Source organism: Dictyostelium discoideum (genome assembly GCF_000004695.1).
Source record: "Dictyostelium discoideum AX4 chromosome 3 chromosome, whole genome shotgun sequence".
Taxonomy (NCBI): Eukaryota; Evosea; class Eumycetozoa; order Dictyosteliales; family Dictyosteliaceae; genus Dictyostelium; species Dictyostelium discoideum.
This window is the reverse complement of record NC_007089.4, coordinates 3947978-3964325: the sequence shown is the minus strand read 5'-3', so window position 1 is coordinate 3964325 and position 16348 is coordinate 3947978. Positions and strand designations below refer to the sequence as shown.

Genomic DNA, 16348 nt, shown 5'->3' with positions numbered 1-16348 from the left:
TATAATTACAATTGAAAAAACTCTTAAATAACCAGAAGTATAACCAATAGCAACAACATAATTAATTATATGTGAATTGATTGGTACGAATTGTATTGAAGTAATTCTATCAGTACCATTTTGAGTTTGATGATCTAATGTAATAGTTGTTCTCCATTGTGATGTTGGATCATTTTGTTTCTTTTGTAAAATTAATGCTAAGCCTGTACCAATTGCACCATTACCTCCACCACCAATAACCATAATTTGACCATCAGATGTAATATCCATTGACATCTTTGATAACCAATCCTCAGTTTCATTAGATGATGTTGATGTTGTTGGTGATATTATATTTGTTGGTTTTTTAGAAGTGGTTGTATTATTATTGTTTGATATATTATCACTATTTGCATCTGAATATTCATCATCATCGTCATCGTCTTCATAATTATCATTATCATCATTTTCATTATCATATTCTTCATTATATCGATTGTTTGTGTTTTTATTATTATTATTATTATTATTATTATTATTATTATTATTATTATTATTATTATTATTATTAAAGTATTGAGGTGATGTTGTGGTATTTTCATTATCAGAATAATCAGTTGATATCTCTGTATGATTTAAAACTAATCTTATACCATCAACATCTAATTTTCCAATAGGTTGAATACTAAATGCTAAGTTTTGTTCTTCTTCCATTTTTAAACAAACAAAAAATAAATAAAATAAAAAACAAATAAAAATAATAAATAATAATAAAAAAAAAATTAAAAAAAAAAAAAAAAAAAAAAAAAAAAATTAACTCACGCCAAAAAAAAAAAAAAAAAAAAAAATAAAAAAAAAAAAAAAAAAATTTTAATTACCAAATAAATAAGTTTGTGTAGAATTAATTCAATCTATATATTTTTTTAAAATTTTCATTACCAAATATATTCCAATCATTTTAGTTTTAATTTTTTTTTACCAAAATAAATAAAATTTAAAAACAGTTGTTTTATTATTAATAATAAAAAAAAAAATACCACTATTTTTACCAATAAAAAATTAATATTAAAAAGTTATATTATAATAGTAATAAATAAATAATTAATTTTTATTTATTATTAAAATATTAATTATTTAAATATTTTTATTATAATATAACTATTTAATATTAATTTTTTATTAATAAATTTGGAAAAATTTATTTATGCAAGTTCTTATTATTAATTAAATTTCAAAATGGAAATTAACCCAAAAATAAAACTTTTTTCTTTTTAAATTATTTTTTTATATTTTTTTTTTAAAATTTAAATGATGTAATCCTATAATTAAACATTACCACAGTTTAACTGTGGATGAATCCTAATTTGGCGATACAGGCATTAATCTGTTTACCGTTGAATTTTGAACTCTAACTCTTATGGCTAAACAAGTAGAGCCTTCGAATACGGATTGTGTTAATTATAAAAATAATTCAGCGTTTACATAAATATGAGAAGTTTGATTTTTTTTTTTATGGGAATATTTTTTAGATTTTTGTTTTTTTGTTTTTTTGTTTTTTTGTTTTTTTTTTTTTTTTTTTTTCACAATTGAGTAACGAGAATTGAAAATCTTTTTTTTTCTTTTTTTCTTTTTCAAAAATTAATAAATTTGTTTACACCTTAATTTCTATTAAAGTAATAATGAAAATAGAAAAATGTTGAATAAATAGAAATAAATTAATTATTTTTTACTTATATGATTAAGTTTTTTGAATCATATAAAGTTTTTTTTTTAATTAATTTTTAATTAATATTATTACATATGAGGTTTATTTTATTTTATTTTATTTTATTTTATTTTTTTTTTTTTTTTTGCATTTTTCTATTTTTTTTAATCATTATTTAAATAGGAAATTAATAATAACAAAATTATTGATAACAATTCCTTTTTGTTTCTTTTACTAGCTGGTGATTTATTTATTATTTTTAATAAATTTTTAATCTCAATAATAATTGTAAAAATAGATTTATTTTTTTCTGGCATTGCATATTATTAAGAAACCCATGGAATCAGGTTTTTGTAGTGAGATCATCTCATCTTTATTGATATTATTCGATCGATTTAAAGGAGTTTAAAATTAAACTGAAAATAACAATAATATGAAAAGTAATATTATCATACAAACTTTAATAATCAATTTTTAATGGTGTTAAGTTCACCACAAAAAATTCACCATTTTTTTTATCATTTATATATTTATTAAATTATTTAATTATTTAATTAATAATTTAATTATTTTTTTATTTTTTTATTTTTTTGTGGTGGGGTTGTTCAATAAAATCAATTTAAATTATTTTTTTATAAAATTGGACAATGTGTAAAAAATTGATTATATTTGTACAATAATTGTTCTAAAAAAAAACAATAGAATTTGATTTGATTTCACTTTATCTTCATTTTTTGGATATAAAAATAACATCAATACTATTATTAGATAGTTTTAAACTTATTTTCGTTTTTTAACTAATTTTTTTTTTTAATTTGCAACCCTGTCAATTTTTTATTTTTAATTTTTATTAATTTTATTGATTTTTATTTCTAAAAAATTAAGTATTTAATCAAACATGATTTTTTATTTTTATTTCATTATTCAAACAAATAAAATAAAATTAAATTAAATAAATTAAAATTAAAATTTAATTAATAAAAACAAATTTTAAAATTTCATTAAAATATAAATAAATAAAATAATTAAAATAAAAAAAATGATTTTCAATTCTTTAATTAATATTATAAATAAATCATCACCATCATCATTAAATAATAATAATAATATAAATTCAAAATCTCTTCAAATTAATTCTGAAAATAAATCTAAAATTCAAAATAACAATCCACTTGGTAATAAAGGTGGTGTTCAATTTTAAACTTCAGGTTCTTTATGGTTTCTTAATTCTTAAAAAATATTAAACAATATCAATTTAAAAAATGAAATTTCATTTTATAAAAAAAAAAAAAAATTCCCCCAATCCAATTTAAAATTACTTCAAACTGATAAATGGAATAATTCGAATTATTAATTAAATAAACAATTATTTTTTAAAAAACCTTTATTACTTTTTCCTTTTTTTTTAATTTGTTTGATTCTATTTTTTTTTAAACCTCTTTTTTTTTTTTTTTTTTTTTTTTTTTTTGAAAAAAATTAATATAATAATAATAGTTAGTGGGTGTGGGAATTATTTGTAGAATATAAAAATACAAAAGTTGTAGAAAAAAAAAAAAAAAAAAAAAAAAAAAAAAAAAAAAATTAAAAAAATAATATTTAAAAAAAATAAATGTAAGTAATAACATTTTTAAAATTTTTTTTTTTTATATTATATCATCTATTATGTTACTATGAGTATAAATAAATAAAAAGAAAATGAAAAATAAATTATTTATTATTTTAATTATTTTTATTATTTTAAAAATTGTTATATGTCAAAATACTACCCCATCTAAGTTAATACCACAACAACAACAAAAACAAAAACAACAACAAACACAGCCTCACCACCACCACCATCACCATCAACAACACCAACAACACCAACAACAACACCAACCAAACCAACAAATAAAACAACAACAACAACCACAACAACAACAATTACAACAACAACAAAAGCAATTAGAACAACAACAACAGCAACAAAAAATTCAACAACAACAGCAACCACAACAGCAATTACTACAACAACAACAACATTTCCCAAATTCCCAAAATGTAATAAAAACCCCACCACATCATACTCAACAAAGAGTACCACATCACCATGGTCCCAATGGTGCACCACATCATCATGGTCCAAATGGCGCTCCACATCACCATGGTCCCAATGGTGCTCCACATTATCATAGTCCAAATGCTGCTCCACATAGTGGTCATAATACCCAAGGGCATGTTCAAACAAATCATGTAAATAATATCAACAAAAACAATATTAATAATAATAATAATAATAATAATAATAATAATAATAATAATAATAATAATAATAATAATAATATTAATGATAATAAAAATATAAGAAATAATATACCATCACCAGCTACAAAAGATCCAAATCCATTTATTAATAATAAACCAAAAGTAAATAGTAATACTCCTCAACCTTTTCCTCATCCTCCTCATAATCATAATTTGGTAAATGGTGGTCGTCCAGTTATTCATAAGCAAATACCACCTCATCACCATATACCAATGGGAGGTGGTAATATTCAATCTAATCAACATTTTCAAGGTTTTCAACCAAGTCAAGTTTTTACTGGTTCTCAACCATCATCAAATTCAGCATCACCTATTTTATTTAATTCTGAAAATCCATTTTATAAAGAAGAATATTATAAGCATCCAGAGAAACAAGTTGAACGTAAAATCACTCCAATTATGGTTTTATACATTCTATTAGCTTCAACAATGGTAATTCAATTATTTATAATGGTTTTTAAACAAGTTAAACATATTAGAGAAATAAATGCTAAAACAACTATGGAATCATTATTATAATAAAAAATAAAATATTATAAAATTATTTCAACCAAACATTTGATTACCCAATTGAAAAAAAAAAAATAAAAAAAATAAATATAGAATCTATTTGTTCTAGATTTTTAAAAAAAAAAAAAAGAAATATTTATTTATAAATAAATTTTATTTTATAATAATTTAAAATGGATAATATTCAATTATTTTTGGTAATACTTGAGTTAATTTTTTAATTTGAGAGTTTTTTAATAAAGTTGATGGAGGATTGAGGCAACTGTTTGGTAATTGGAAATAAGATGGGTCAGCAGATGATTGGAATTTGTATAAATTCATTATTGAGTAACCAAGTGGGGAATTAATGTTTTCACCATTACTTGAAATGAAACTGCAATCGGATTTATCAACAAAGACAAGTTGTTTAGTGAAATTACCAGTTACAGATTGACCTTCGAAAACGTCACATTGAACACTACCAATTTCGTAATCACCAATATAGGTTAAACCATTAAAAGTTGGAACTGTAAATTTTAATGGTTGTTCAATACAATAATTTGTACCATTTACATTAACACTAATATATTGAGTACTATTTCCTGAGAAACCCCATAATTTACCTAAACTTTGAGTATTACCATCATCAAAGTAATATTCTACAAACAATTGCTCTCCAACAAAATCCATGTCAATGAAACCCTTTTCAAAAAATGATAATTGTTGAACACCACCACTACCATCATTTTGTGGGAAATTACCATTGAAACTAAACTCAATAAATTCACTTTGGTAACCTGTTGGAAATTGACTGCTTGATGTAAAACATTGTTGTTGGTTTAAACCTTTATTAATCTTTGAATAATCAATTCTATTAGTATCTAAATTCATTGATTTACAATAATTAATTGTTATTGTTATAATTAATATTAAAGAAAATAATATCTTCATTTTTTTTTTTTTTTTTAATCTATTTTAAATAATAATAAAAAATAAAAATTAAAAAAAAAAAAAAGAAAAAAATTAGATGGGCTATATTTTAAAAAAAAATTAAAAAAAATAAATTAAGATATTTTTACCAGGATTGAATTTTAATGAAAATGTTTTAAAAAAATCGAAATAAAAAATTTTAAATTTTTGAGTATGATACCAATATCTTCAAATTACTAAACATTTACCAAATTTTTTTGATGTATAAATCAAATTTTTTTTTTTTTTTTAAATTAATTATTTGAAATATTGATTTAAAAATTCAAATCTTACACAGGAAATATTTGGATTTCTATACTGATTAGTTAAAATTAATTTATAAAAACATTCTCTTTATATTGAATATTTCCTAAATAATATTTTAATTGTTTTGTTTTTTTTAATACCCTTTTTTTTTTTTTTTAATACTTTTTTACTTTTTTATTTTTTACTTTTTTTTTTATTTTTTTATTTTTTTACTTTTTTTTTTTAGGCCACATTTTAAATTGGTGCTTGACTGGGCGAGTGGTGATGATCCCAGACGATAGTTTTTACCTTTTTTTTTTTTTTTTTTTTTTTTTTTTTTTTCTTTTTTTTTTTTTAATTTTACTGAAGTGCAATATTGATTTCGGACTTGGACCGACTTATTGTTTTTTTGAATTTAATTTTTTTTTTTTTTTTTTTTAAAAAATTAATTGGAGTATTAAAAAAATGATTCTATTTAGATTTAATTTTTAAACAACAATATTGTGGATCATGAGTTGAAACTTTAGAGGACAATAGGTCTTTATCTTGTCTTAAATCTGCAGCTCCTTCAAATTCATCTTGATAGTTATCAAATCTTATTGGTAATTTACTGACATCACAAACTTTTAAACCATTTCTATCATCATAGACTGTTAAAAAATAATCTATATATGTTGGAGCAATTTCTTTTTCATCATAAGAAGAGTCAATAGTTGGTGGAGAAGGAATAACAATTTTTAATCCAAGTTTGTTTAAAACTAAATCTGGAAACTCTTTTAAATAAATATCATAATTGAAATCACCAGCCACAAGTAAATTGAATTCCTCTTCATTTGGACTTAAAATTTTATTGATATACCATTTTACAAATTTAAAAAAATTTAAAATAAAATCTTCCTTTACTTTATCACTGAATCTATAAACTGAATGAATATTGAAAACACAAATATTGGTTGGTGATTCAGTAAGAGTTTTAAACTGTGTAATTTGAATTCTTCCTTTTCCATTCATGACAAAGAAATTTGAATATTCAATTTTATCCTTAATTAAGCTTTCTTCAATTAGAGAATATGGATTTTCGTTTTTCAATACTTGAATTTTTTCCTTTCTATATATTATTGCAACTTCCTTTCTTGCTTTTCTTTTAACTGGATAAACTATATCAAAGCCATTATTAAAATAATTATCAATATAATTCTTATTAACTACACTTAATGGTTCTTGGGTAATGAAAAGATCAAAATTAACATCATTTGTAATTATTTTAGATAATAACTTTCTAAAGGCAGCATATCCTGATTTTGTTTCTCCTTTTGAATTCCATAAAATGGCACGTAAAACTTCATTAGAATTATCTAATTGCTTTAATTGTTCATTTTCTAAACTCAATTTTCCTAAATCTATTTCAGAGAGTTCTTCATCAGTTAAGTTTAATTTTTTATCTTTTTTATTATGATCATAAATAAAACTATCTTTATGTGGACTGAAAGGAATAATTGACATTTTTATTGATTGAGATTATTATATTATATTATATAATTATATTGTATTTATGTGTATTTTATTTTATAATATTATATTTTATATTGTATAAATTAATTTGTGGTTTAAATTTTTTTTTTTTTTTTTTTTTTTTTTTTTTTTTTTTTTTTTTTTTCTGGTTTATTAGTTTTGGGATCCTTGATGCTGAATTAAAAAAAAACAATTTAATACCAAAAAAAATAAATTTAAATAAATTTAAATAAAAAAATTATCGTTTCAGGTTTGGTGAATAAAAAAGAAGTGTTTTGTGTTTTTATCACTTAAAAAAATGCAAAAAAAAAGGTTTGGGATAATTTTTTATTTTTACCAGTCCAGATTTTTAAAAAAAAAGAGGTTTGTTTGGCTCAAAAAAAATTGGGTTTGGGACAATTTTTTATTTTTGGCAAGTAAAAAAATAGATCTAGATTATTCACCCTTAGATTATCTAAAGTGGATTTGAAAAATCTTATTTTATTTTTATTTTTATATTTTTATTTTAAAATTGATTAAGCAGGTAAATAAAATTTATTTCCAATAACATTTAGTTTTTAATTTTGTTTTTTTTTTTTTTTATATTTTATATCATTTTGTGTATTTTTGAGTACTCTATATTTATATTCTAAAAAATAAAATTAAATCATTGTTTAAATTTTTGATTAAAAAAAAAAAGAAAAAAAAAAAAAAGAAAAAAAAAAAAAAAAAAAAAATGAAAATATATTTCAATTTTTTTTTTTTTTTTTTTTTTTTTTCATAGTTTTTTATTTTTTATTTTTTATTTTTCACTCACATTACATAATTTAAAAAAATGGTTTGTTTTTTTTCTTTTGATTTTAATTATTATTATTATGATTATTATTATTATTAAATCATAATCATAACACTTAAAACATACTAATTTTTATCTATTATGTAAATGTATTGGTAATAATAGATTTTTGGAGATATTAACGCATGGAGAAGTAAAGCAATCTTCAAACCAAGATTCAACTCAGTATTACCAGGTTTTTTACCAGCAGTTGGTTTATTCACAGCATACGTTATCATTGAAACAATTATGGATAATAAAAAAGATACACATGGTGAAAACAACCATCATTAAATTTATCAAACAAAATATTCAATATATACAGGTTTTGGGAAAAGTAAAAAAAAAAAAAAAATTTAACAAATACACAAACACATACATACAACACTTACACACACAACCAAAAAACATATACAACCAATTTTTAAAATAAGAATTTAAACAAAATAGTTTAAAAAAAAAAAAAAAAAAAAACTAAAAGTAAGATATTTTTATATCTGATTGATCATTTATATAATATAGATTCAATCAAAAACCTTACTAACATATTATTATTTTTTTTTTTTATAGGGAAAAAATAAAAATAAAACAAAAATGTAATTAAAAAAAAATATATATATATGTTATACGCTTTAGAAATTTATAATACAAAATGTATATAAATTTACTCTTTTTTTTATTCTTCATTTGATTTATTATATAGTTGGTTAAAGATATTTAGAGTATATCATCAATCAATCAATTGTTTGTTTGTTTATTTGTTTGTTTGTTTGTTTTTTATATGGTTTATTATTATTTTATTGGAATAAATCATCAGTGAACAAGAAAGATGGTTGTAAATCTTCTCCTTCTAAGAAATCTAAAGGATGAAAAACTAGATTACCACGTACCTCGGATAAGAGTTTAGAATCAGCCAATGATACAGGTATTTTTTGGAGTTGAGCAAATTGTTCACAAGTTTTTATAGAGTTTTTAGGGATAGCAGGAAAAACGGTATCATAGATTCTTGTGTTTGAAGCAGCCGTTGCAATCCAAACTCCAAAGTAAAAATCACTACAAGTTGGGTCAATCAAATCAATATTACTCTTTTGACAATAACTTGAATCTGCATGATCGTGTAAACTAGACATAGAACGTGGTTGACCTCTTGGTGATGAACCACTATCCGTTACTACCCTAATTGAATCTCCACTTCCATTACCTGATAATAATAATTTATTTGAAGATGTTGATGGAGATATTGATGATCTTTTTTTCTTTATTTGTAATTGTTGCTGTTGTGATAGTTGTTGTTGTTGTTGTTGTTGTTGTTGTGATGGTTGTTGTTGTTGTTGTTGTTGTTGTTGTTGTTGTTGTTGTTGTTGTTGTTGTTGTTGTTGTTGTTGTTGTTGTTGTTGTTGTTGTTGTTGTTGTTGTTGTTGTTGTGCAGTTGTTGTTGTTGTTGTTGTTGGTAGGGATGTTGATGATAATGAAGAAGTTGAGTTATTCATTGAGGTTGCCGCGTTTGTTAATATTGTGTTGTTGCTATTATTGTTTTCAATATTTAGGTTGCCACCATCAGATTTGTAATCTTCTATTATAACACTATCGGTAGTTGTTAATGGTGGTGGTGGTGGTGGTGGTGTTGTTGATGATGGTGGTGGTGGTAATTGTTCATTACTATGAATTATAGTATCTACATTTTCCAATATTAAATTTATATCTGTTATTGGTGATTGATGTTGGTGTTGTTCTGTTGGTGGTGGTGAAATCTCCTCAGCTAAATTTTTTAATCTGGGTGAATCTTGTGGTGAATCTTGCGGTGATGATAAATTTGATCTATTTGAACCAGGAGATTGTAAAACCAAACCTTGGAAACTATTTGATCTATGATGAGAAGTTTTTTGTTTATTAGTTGTACCTGTACCATTAGTTGTTGTTGTTGTTGTTGTTGTTGTTGTTGTTGTTGTTGCTGCCGCTGCCGCTGTTGTTGTTGTTGGTAGTTTTTTGTTTGAAGAATTTAAATTTGATGATGGATTAAGTGGTGGTAAATTATCACTAACACTACCATGATGAAATGAATTACTATTGTTTAAAATTCCATCACTATTATTATTATTAATTTCATTACTATTATTGTTATTATTATTATTATTATTATTATTAATTTCATTATTATTATTATTAATATTATTATTAATATTACTATTATTATTATTATTTAAATTTACAATATTATTTATATCATTATTAATTTGATCATGAGGCGGATAATTAATTTGAGGTAATAAACCTAAATGTTCTTTCCATAATCTTAATCTAAAATTAAAGACCAATCTACTTGCTATATAATCTTGACCATTCATTTTAGTTTGAATTGTATCTATTTCATCACGAATTATAAAAGCCAACTCACTATCACGTTCACCAATTAAGGAACGATCATTTATATTTGCAGAGCCAACTATGATTGTACGATCGTCAACGATCATTAATTTACTATGGACATAGATTTGCTCGGTTACAAATGTACCTTCAAGAAAGGCATGAGTTCTTAGGGAGAGGAAACAAATATATTCAGTGAGATCTACATCTGGACAATCCCTTCTTAACAGTTTCATTATTGTATTTTCGCCACGTATAATCGTTGAATATTGCCAATGCATTAAACCTTTGATTTGAGTTTCCTCTACTTTACCATCCTGTTGACATGGTATAACTATGAATACCCTAAATACTTCTTTCTTTCTAATGGCACGTTTAATACGTTTTACAATTTCAAAACTAATTTGATTCCAAACATTTGGAGCATGAGTTGATACGAAATTTTGATTTTCAATGTAAATATAATGATTTGCGTCTTCAATGGCTTGAACGTAAGCAGTATGGATTGATCTCTCAATTCTACCACCACCCGACCATTCATCCATTGATCTTAATAATTGACATTGACTTGTACCAACGGGTGATAATGGTGTTGTATCGAAATATAATTGAGGATAATAATCATCCTTATGATGATTCCATCTTAATATAAAATTTAATGCAACATCCCTCGCAGCTAAACCATTAACACCTGCCATAACATCATGCCAAGGCATTCTTGGTATTTTTTTTCTATCAACACTATCTTCAAATGGTACTAAAATATCACCCATATCACCTAAAATTGGATTATACTTTTTTTTTAAAAAAAAAAAAAAAAAAAAAAAAAAAAAAAAAAAAAAAAAAAAAAAATTATTAATAATAATAAAAATTATACATATATGTATATAATAACTTACATAATCTTTTCCTTTCCATAAAGTACTATTAACATCAATTAAATGATGACACCATGTATCAAATCTACCAAAACAAAAATCAACACCACCAACAAATGCAATCTCTTGATCAATTATTAACGTTTTTTGGTGATGTGACCAATATATAGGCTTATAAAATAAATTAAAAAAAAAAAGTATTATTTGAAACTTAGTAAAATTTTTTTAAAAAATTAATGATACATGCATGTATATATAAATAAATAAATAAATATAGAAATTAATAAAAATAATAATTATTAATATTTACAATAATTGGTGGATGTTTAATAACTTTAATATTTGTATGTAATTCTTCTAATTTATCTTTTGCTCTTTTACTACCTTTAAAAGTTGCAATCTTTGTTTCATCCCAAAGAATAATAAATATTTTAACACCTTGCATTGCTTTTCTTTTTAATAAATTATCTAAACGATATCTTTCATCCAATGATGGAAATCTAATTAAATAAACTTCAGGTGATAAAAACCAAGCTGTAATAAAAACTTCTCTTGTTGCATCTATTATTATTATTATTATTAAATAAATAAATATTAAAATTTGTTTTTTTTTTTTTTTGTTTTTTTTTTTTTATAATTATAATTACTTTCAATTGCTTGAGCAGAAGCAGCAAAATAATCATCACAATCAACATATAATTTAACACTAATATGATCTCTTTGTGGAAATCTTGGAAGATTTGGATCAGGGTTATCTAATGGTGTACCTTGAGGAATGATTGAATTTGGATAACTATTTTTATTATTTGAAGTATTTAAAATTGGTATTGAACTTGGAGGTAAATTTGAAGATAATGAATTTGAAGAGATTGAACTATTATAATAATGAGTTGATGACGATGAGGATGATGATGATGATGAAGATGATGAATTTGTAGTGGGCGAAGTAGCCAATGATGATGAAGTGTAATTATTATTATTTGATAATGTTAATGGAGTTGCAGATGATGGTGTATTATTAGTTACAGAATTTGAAATTGAAGAAGGCATTATCATTGTTAACAATGATGTTATACTATCAATTGGTGTTGGATTTGGTTCCTCAACTTCACTAGTTGTATGTAATAATTCATCCAATGATTTTAATTCAGTCTCTAAACTTGTTTTTACTTTTGTTAATTCCATTCTAATCTTTATAAATGATATTGGATCATCATCACATTGTGTATCTAAATTGATTTTAACCGATTTCAATTGTTCAATTAATAATTTTCTCTTTTCTTCAAAATCATGTAATGCTTTACTACTATATTGATAATGATATGGAAATTGTGATTGAGTTGGTGATTGTAAATTATTATTATTATTATTATTATTATTATTATTATTATTATTAACTTTTTTATTTGAATTACTACCACCACCACCACTATTACTACTACCACTATTATTTAAACTTCTATTACTACTATTACTATTGCTATTGCTATTACTATTATTATTGGTTGTTGGTGCACTACCAACACTTGTATAACTATCTTTATTAATTGATGGCAATGAAGTCATTGATTGATATTGTGGTGATAATGACTGAAAAAAATGTTGAAAACTTTCTGTCAATTGAACTAAAACATCTGGTGGATGAGGTTGTTGTTGGTGTTGTTCATTTGGTGGTGATTTACTATTATTACTCATTTTTTATTTTTAATATCAAAAAAAAAAAAAAAAAACATATTGAGGTTATATTTATTTTAAGAAAGAAAATTTAATTAAATATGAATAAAATTTTATTTATTTATTTAATTAATTTATTATTTATTTATTTATTACTTTTTTTTTGAGAGTAGTGTGTTAGGTGTGTGTTTGAATGAAAAATGAAAAATGAAAAAAAAAAAAAAAAAGTTTATTTATTTTTTATTTTTTATTTTTTTTTATTTATTTTAATTTTTTTTATTAAATTTAATTAGTAAAAATAAATAATACAAAAAAAAAAAAAAAATAAAAATAAAAAAATGAAAGCAATTTAAAAATTAAATTTTTTTATTTTTAAACTAAAAAAAAAAAACATTTTTTTGATTTTTTTTTTATTTTCAAATCGTGACCAGCTCGACTCAAAACATTGTTTGTTTTTTTTTTTTTGAACTACACAGAGATCAAAATTTTATAATAATTATTTTTTTTTTGTTTTTTTTTTTTTTTGTCAACCACAATTTTGTGTTATGTTGGGAAATTGAAATTTTTTTTTTTTTTTTTTTTTTGAAATTTTTTTTTTTTTTTTTAAAATTAATTATTATTTATTTTTATAATAATATCATCATTTATTATTAATTCAAGATATGAAATTGTATTTTTACTTAAAGAATTTGAATATTGTGGAATTGGTCTATCATCATTAATTATTTTAAAATTATTAATTTTCTTTAAAAATTGATAAATTTCATCATTTCCAATAATATTATTAAATTGAATTAAATAATTTACTAATGAATTATTAAGGCTATCAGTTGACCTATACTGTTGAAATATTTGAAAAACCATATCATTATCTCTTTTAGTTGATTTGCTTGGATTAATAGGATCGAAATAAGATTCTAATAAAATTAATAAGGAATCTTGTGATAAATTATAAATTTTGAATACATTATTTTCATATAAAGTTTTAATTATACTTAAATTATTATTATTTTCATAATTATTATTTTTTTTTAAAATTCTTAATAATGAATTATGAAAATGGTCTACTGGAATACCCAAATTAATATAATCATTCTTTATACTCTCCCAATGGTAAATATTTTCAATTGGTGGTATTGGATAACGTTTTGATAATATCTCCAACCCGATATCCAATGTAATTTCGTCCTTTACAATCATAGATTCATAAAATGATTTTGCACCCATTGATTTCCCGACAGATTTAAACTTATTTGACAATATTAAATTCAAAATTGGTAATGGTACTAATTCATTAATAGAAATTTCTTTTTCACTACCCACACTATTTGAATTAATATTTTTAATTGCTTCTTGAATTTTTACAATAAAATTAAAATTAAAATCATTTAATTTACAAAATTTCCTATTTTGTAATAATTTTAATTCTTTTGAATAATTATAATAATTTGAATTTATTATGAATTTATTAAAAAAGGAATTAAAATATTTAGTTTGATTTAATATGGATATGATTTCAGAGTATTTTAAATGGTAATCTGATTTTGTTGATGTTGGGGTGGTTCTTTCTGATAATAGTTTCTTTATTGGTCTAAAATATAATTCAGATAATAATGAACTTAAAACTTGACTTGCCAAATTGAATTGATTAATTTTTAATAAACCAATTGTGACTGAAATTTTAAATTTTGGATCATGAATTTCTGAATATTTAAATAATGCTTTTTTTGATGAAACCTGTTTACCCATTAAAATTTCAATACCTTTTTCAATATCATACATTACCAATTCATAACTATTCATATAAATCAATAGTGGTGTCATTGTTTTTGGTACACATTCCATAACCCATTTACAATGTTTAATTGGATCTTCTCTTCTAATACATTCAGATAATTTAATTATAAAATCACCTTTTGAAATTTCTATTAATTTAAATTGTTCATTACTAAATTTTTCAATTAATTTATCAATTTCTTTATTTTCAATTAATTTATCAATTTCTTCATTATTATTATTATAATTACTATTATTATTATTATTTTCATTAAAAATTTGTGATATAAAATTATTTTTAACATTAATTTTAATTTGATTAATTAATTCAATTGGATTATTATTATAATTATTATTATTTTCTTGAAAGAATTCATTTTCAATTTTATTTTTAATTTTTTGTTTTTCAATTTGGAAATTTAAATTGGATTCATAATTATCATGATGATCTAATGTTAATAATTCATATCTTTGTAAAAGTGTATCCCAATATTGGAAATTTGAAGTTTTAATTAAATTTGATTCGACTTTATAATTTTTATGAAATATCCAAAAATGGTGATAAATTATTAAAGGTGATATTTCTAATGAATTTAATGAAACTATTGACCATCTAATTGCCATTGAATAAAATTTTTCTGAATTTATTGATGATGATGAACCTTTTAAATATAATGTTAATAATTTTGATATTACAAATTCATTTAAATCTTTATTTGGTGAATTTTTTAAACATTCTTTAAAAATTTGAATTATTTTATTATATTTTTCTTTTATAGTATTATTATTATTATTACTATTACTATTTATAGAAATTGTTGATAAAACATTTTCATTAAAAAATATTAAATTTGCTATAATGTTTGATAAAATTTTATCCCAAAATAATTTATCTTTAATATTCATAATATCATATCTACCAATACCTAATTGAAATAAATTTTTAATAATTTTTTCAATAATTTTAATTTTATCCTTTTCAATTAATTCTATAAATATTGATTGATAAACTGAACTTGCATAATATTTCTCTCCAAATTCTTCACAATATGATAAAATTTTAATTTTATTTAAAATATATTTTAAATTTAAAAAATCATTTAGTTTATCTTCTAAAATACATTTATTTTCTCTTTTTTTTTTTTTTTTTTTTTTTTTATTACAATTGAAAATTTAAGGAAAAAAAAAAAAATAAAAAATAAAGTTAAAAATAGTAACTTACAATTTTTTATCGAAATCATAAGCATTGAAATTTATAATTTTATTATTGAATGGACTCTCTTTATGGAAAAAGTGATCATAACTTTCATTTTCATTTGAAATGCTGAGTGTGGTAGTATTGTTAAAATTATTATTTTCACTATCAGTAATATTATTATTATTATTATTATTATTATTATTATTATTATTTGAATTTGTTGTTGAATAAAGTTTATAATTTGAATTACACCTTGATAATGATAATTTATATGAATTGTTTAAAATGGTAGTGAATTTAGTTACTCTATTCATCATTATTAATAATAGATAAACAGGGAAAAGAAATATGAAAAAAAAAAAAAAAAAAAAAAAAAAAAAAAAAAAAAAAAAATCGTCCAAATTTCTATTTTTTTTTTTTATTTTTTTTTTTTTTTTTTT

General features: G+C 21.3%; 8 protein-coding genes across 8 annotated transcripts in view; 3 read left to right on the top strand and 5 right to left on the bottom strand.

Annotated features, from left to right (window-relative positions):
• DDB_G0281043 (hypothetical protein) overlaps positions 1-693 on the bottom strand; it is a gene marked incomplete at both ends in the record, with an annotated part of 2004 nt that extends 1311 nt beyond the window's left edge. The window contains one exon of the mRNA XM_635690.1: positions 10-693. Coding sequence (XP_640782.1) covers positions 10-693 — 684 coding nt within the window. The remainder of the gene's footprint in view (positions 1-9) is intronic.
• Positions 694-2723: 2030 nt separating this feature from the next.
• DDB_G0281041 (hypothetical protein) lies at positions 2724-2885 on the top strand (the record flags this gene model as incomplete). The annotated part of the gene is made up of 1 exon (XM_635689.1): positions 2724-2885. The coding sequence occupies one exon, from the start codon at positions 2724-2726 to the stop codon at positions 2883-2885; it is 162 nt and encodes a 53-aa protein (XP_640781.1).
• Positions 2886-3379: 494 nt separating this feature from the next.
• On the top strand, positions 3380-4507 carry DDB_G0281039 (hypothetical protein; the record flags this gene model as incomplete). The annotated part of the gene is made up of 1 exon (XM_635688.1): positions 3380-4507. The coding sequence occupies one exon, from the start codon at positions 3380-3382 to the stop codon at positions 4505-4507; it is 1128 nt and encodes a 375-aa protein (XP_640780.1).
• A 159-nt stretch (positions 4508-4666) lies between these two features.
• On the bottom strand, positions 4667-5428 carry DDB_G0281037 (hypothetical protein; the record flags this gene model as incomplete). The annotated part of the gene is made up of 1 exon (XM_635687.1): positions 4667-5428. The coding sequence occupies one exon, from the start codon at positions 5426-5428 to the stop codon at positions 4667-4669; it is 762 nt and encodes a 253-aa protein (XP_640779.1).
• A 735-nt stretch (positions 5429-6163) lies between these two features.
• Positions 6164-7195, bottom strand: DDB_G0281035 (hypothetical protein; the record flags this gene model as incomplete). The annotated part of the gene is made up of 1 exon (XM_635686.1): positions 6164-7195. The coding sequence occupies one exon, from the start codon at positions 7193-7195 to the stop codon at positions 6164-6166; it is 1032 nt and encodes a 343-aa protein (XP_640778.1).
• Positions 7196-8018: 823 nt separating this feature from the next.
• On the top strand, positions 8019-8312 carry DDB_G0281033 (hypothetical protein; the record flags this gene model as incomplete). The annotated part of the gene is made up of 2 exons (XM_635685.1): positions 8019-8021; positions 8145-8312. The coding sequence occupies 2 exons, from the start codon at positions 8019-8021 to the stop codon at positions 8310-8312; spliced, it is 171 nt and encodes a 56-aa protein (XP_640777.1).
• Positions 8313-8815: 503 nt separating this feature from the next.
• pldA (phospholipase D1) lies at positions 8816-12955 on the bottom strand (the record flags this gene model as incomplete). Its single annotated transcript, XM_635684.1, has 4 exons — positions 8816-11176; positions 11282-11431; positions 11571-11821; positions 11908-12955. 4 exons carry the CDS (start codon positions 12953-12955, stop codon positions 8816-8818), a joined length of 3810 nt encoding a protein of 1269 aa, XP_640776.1.
• Positions 12956-13543: 588 nt separating this feature from the next.
• DDB_G0281029 (hypothetical protein) lies at positions 13544-16225 on the bottom strand (the record flags this gene model as incomplete). The annotated part of the gene is made up of 2 exons (XM_635683.1): positions 13544-15842; positions 15933-16225. 2 exons carry the CDS (start codon positions 16223-16225, stop codon positions 13544-13546), a joined length of 2592 nt encoding a protein of 863 aa, XP_640775.1.
• Positions 16226-16348: the final 123 nt, after the last annotated feature.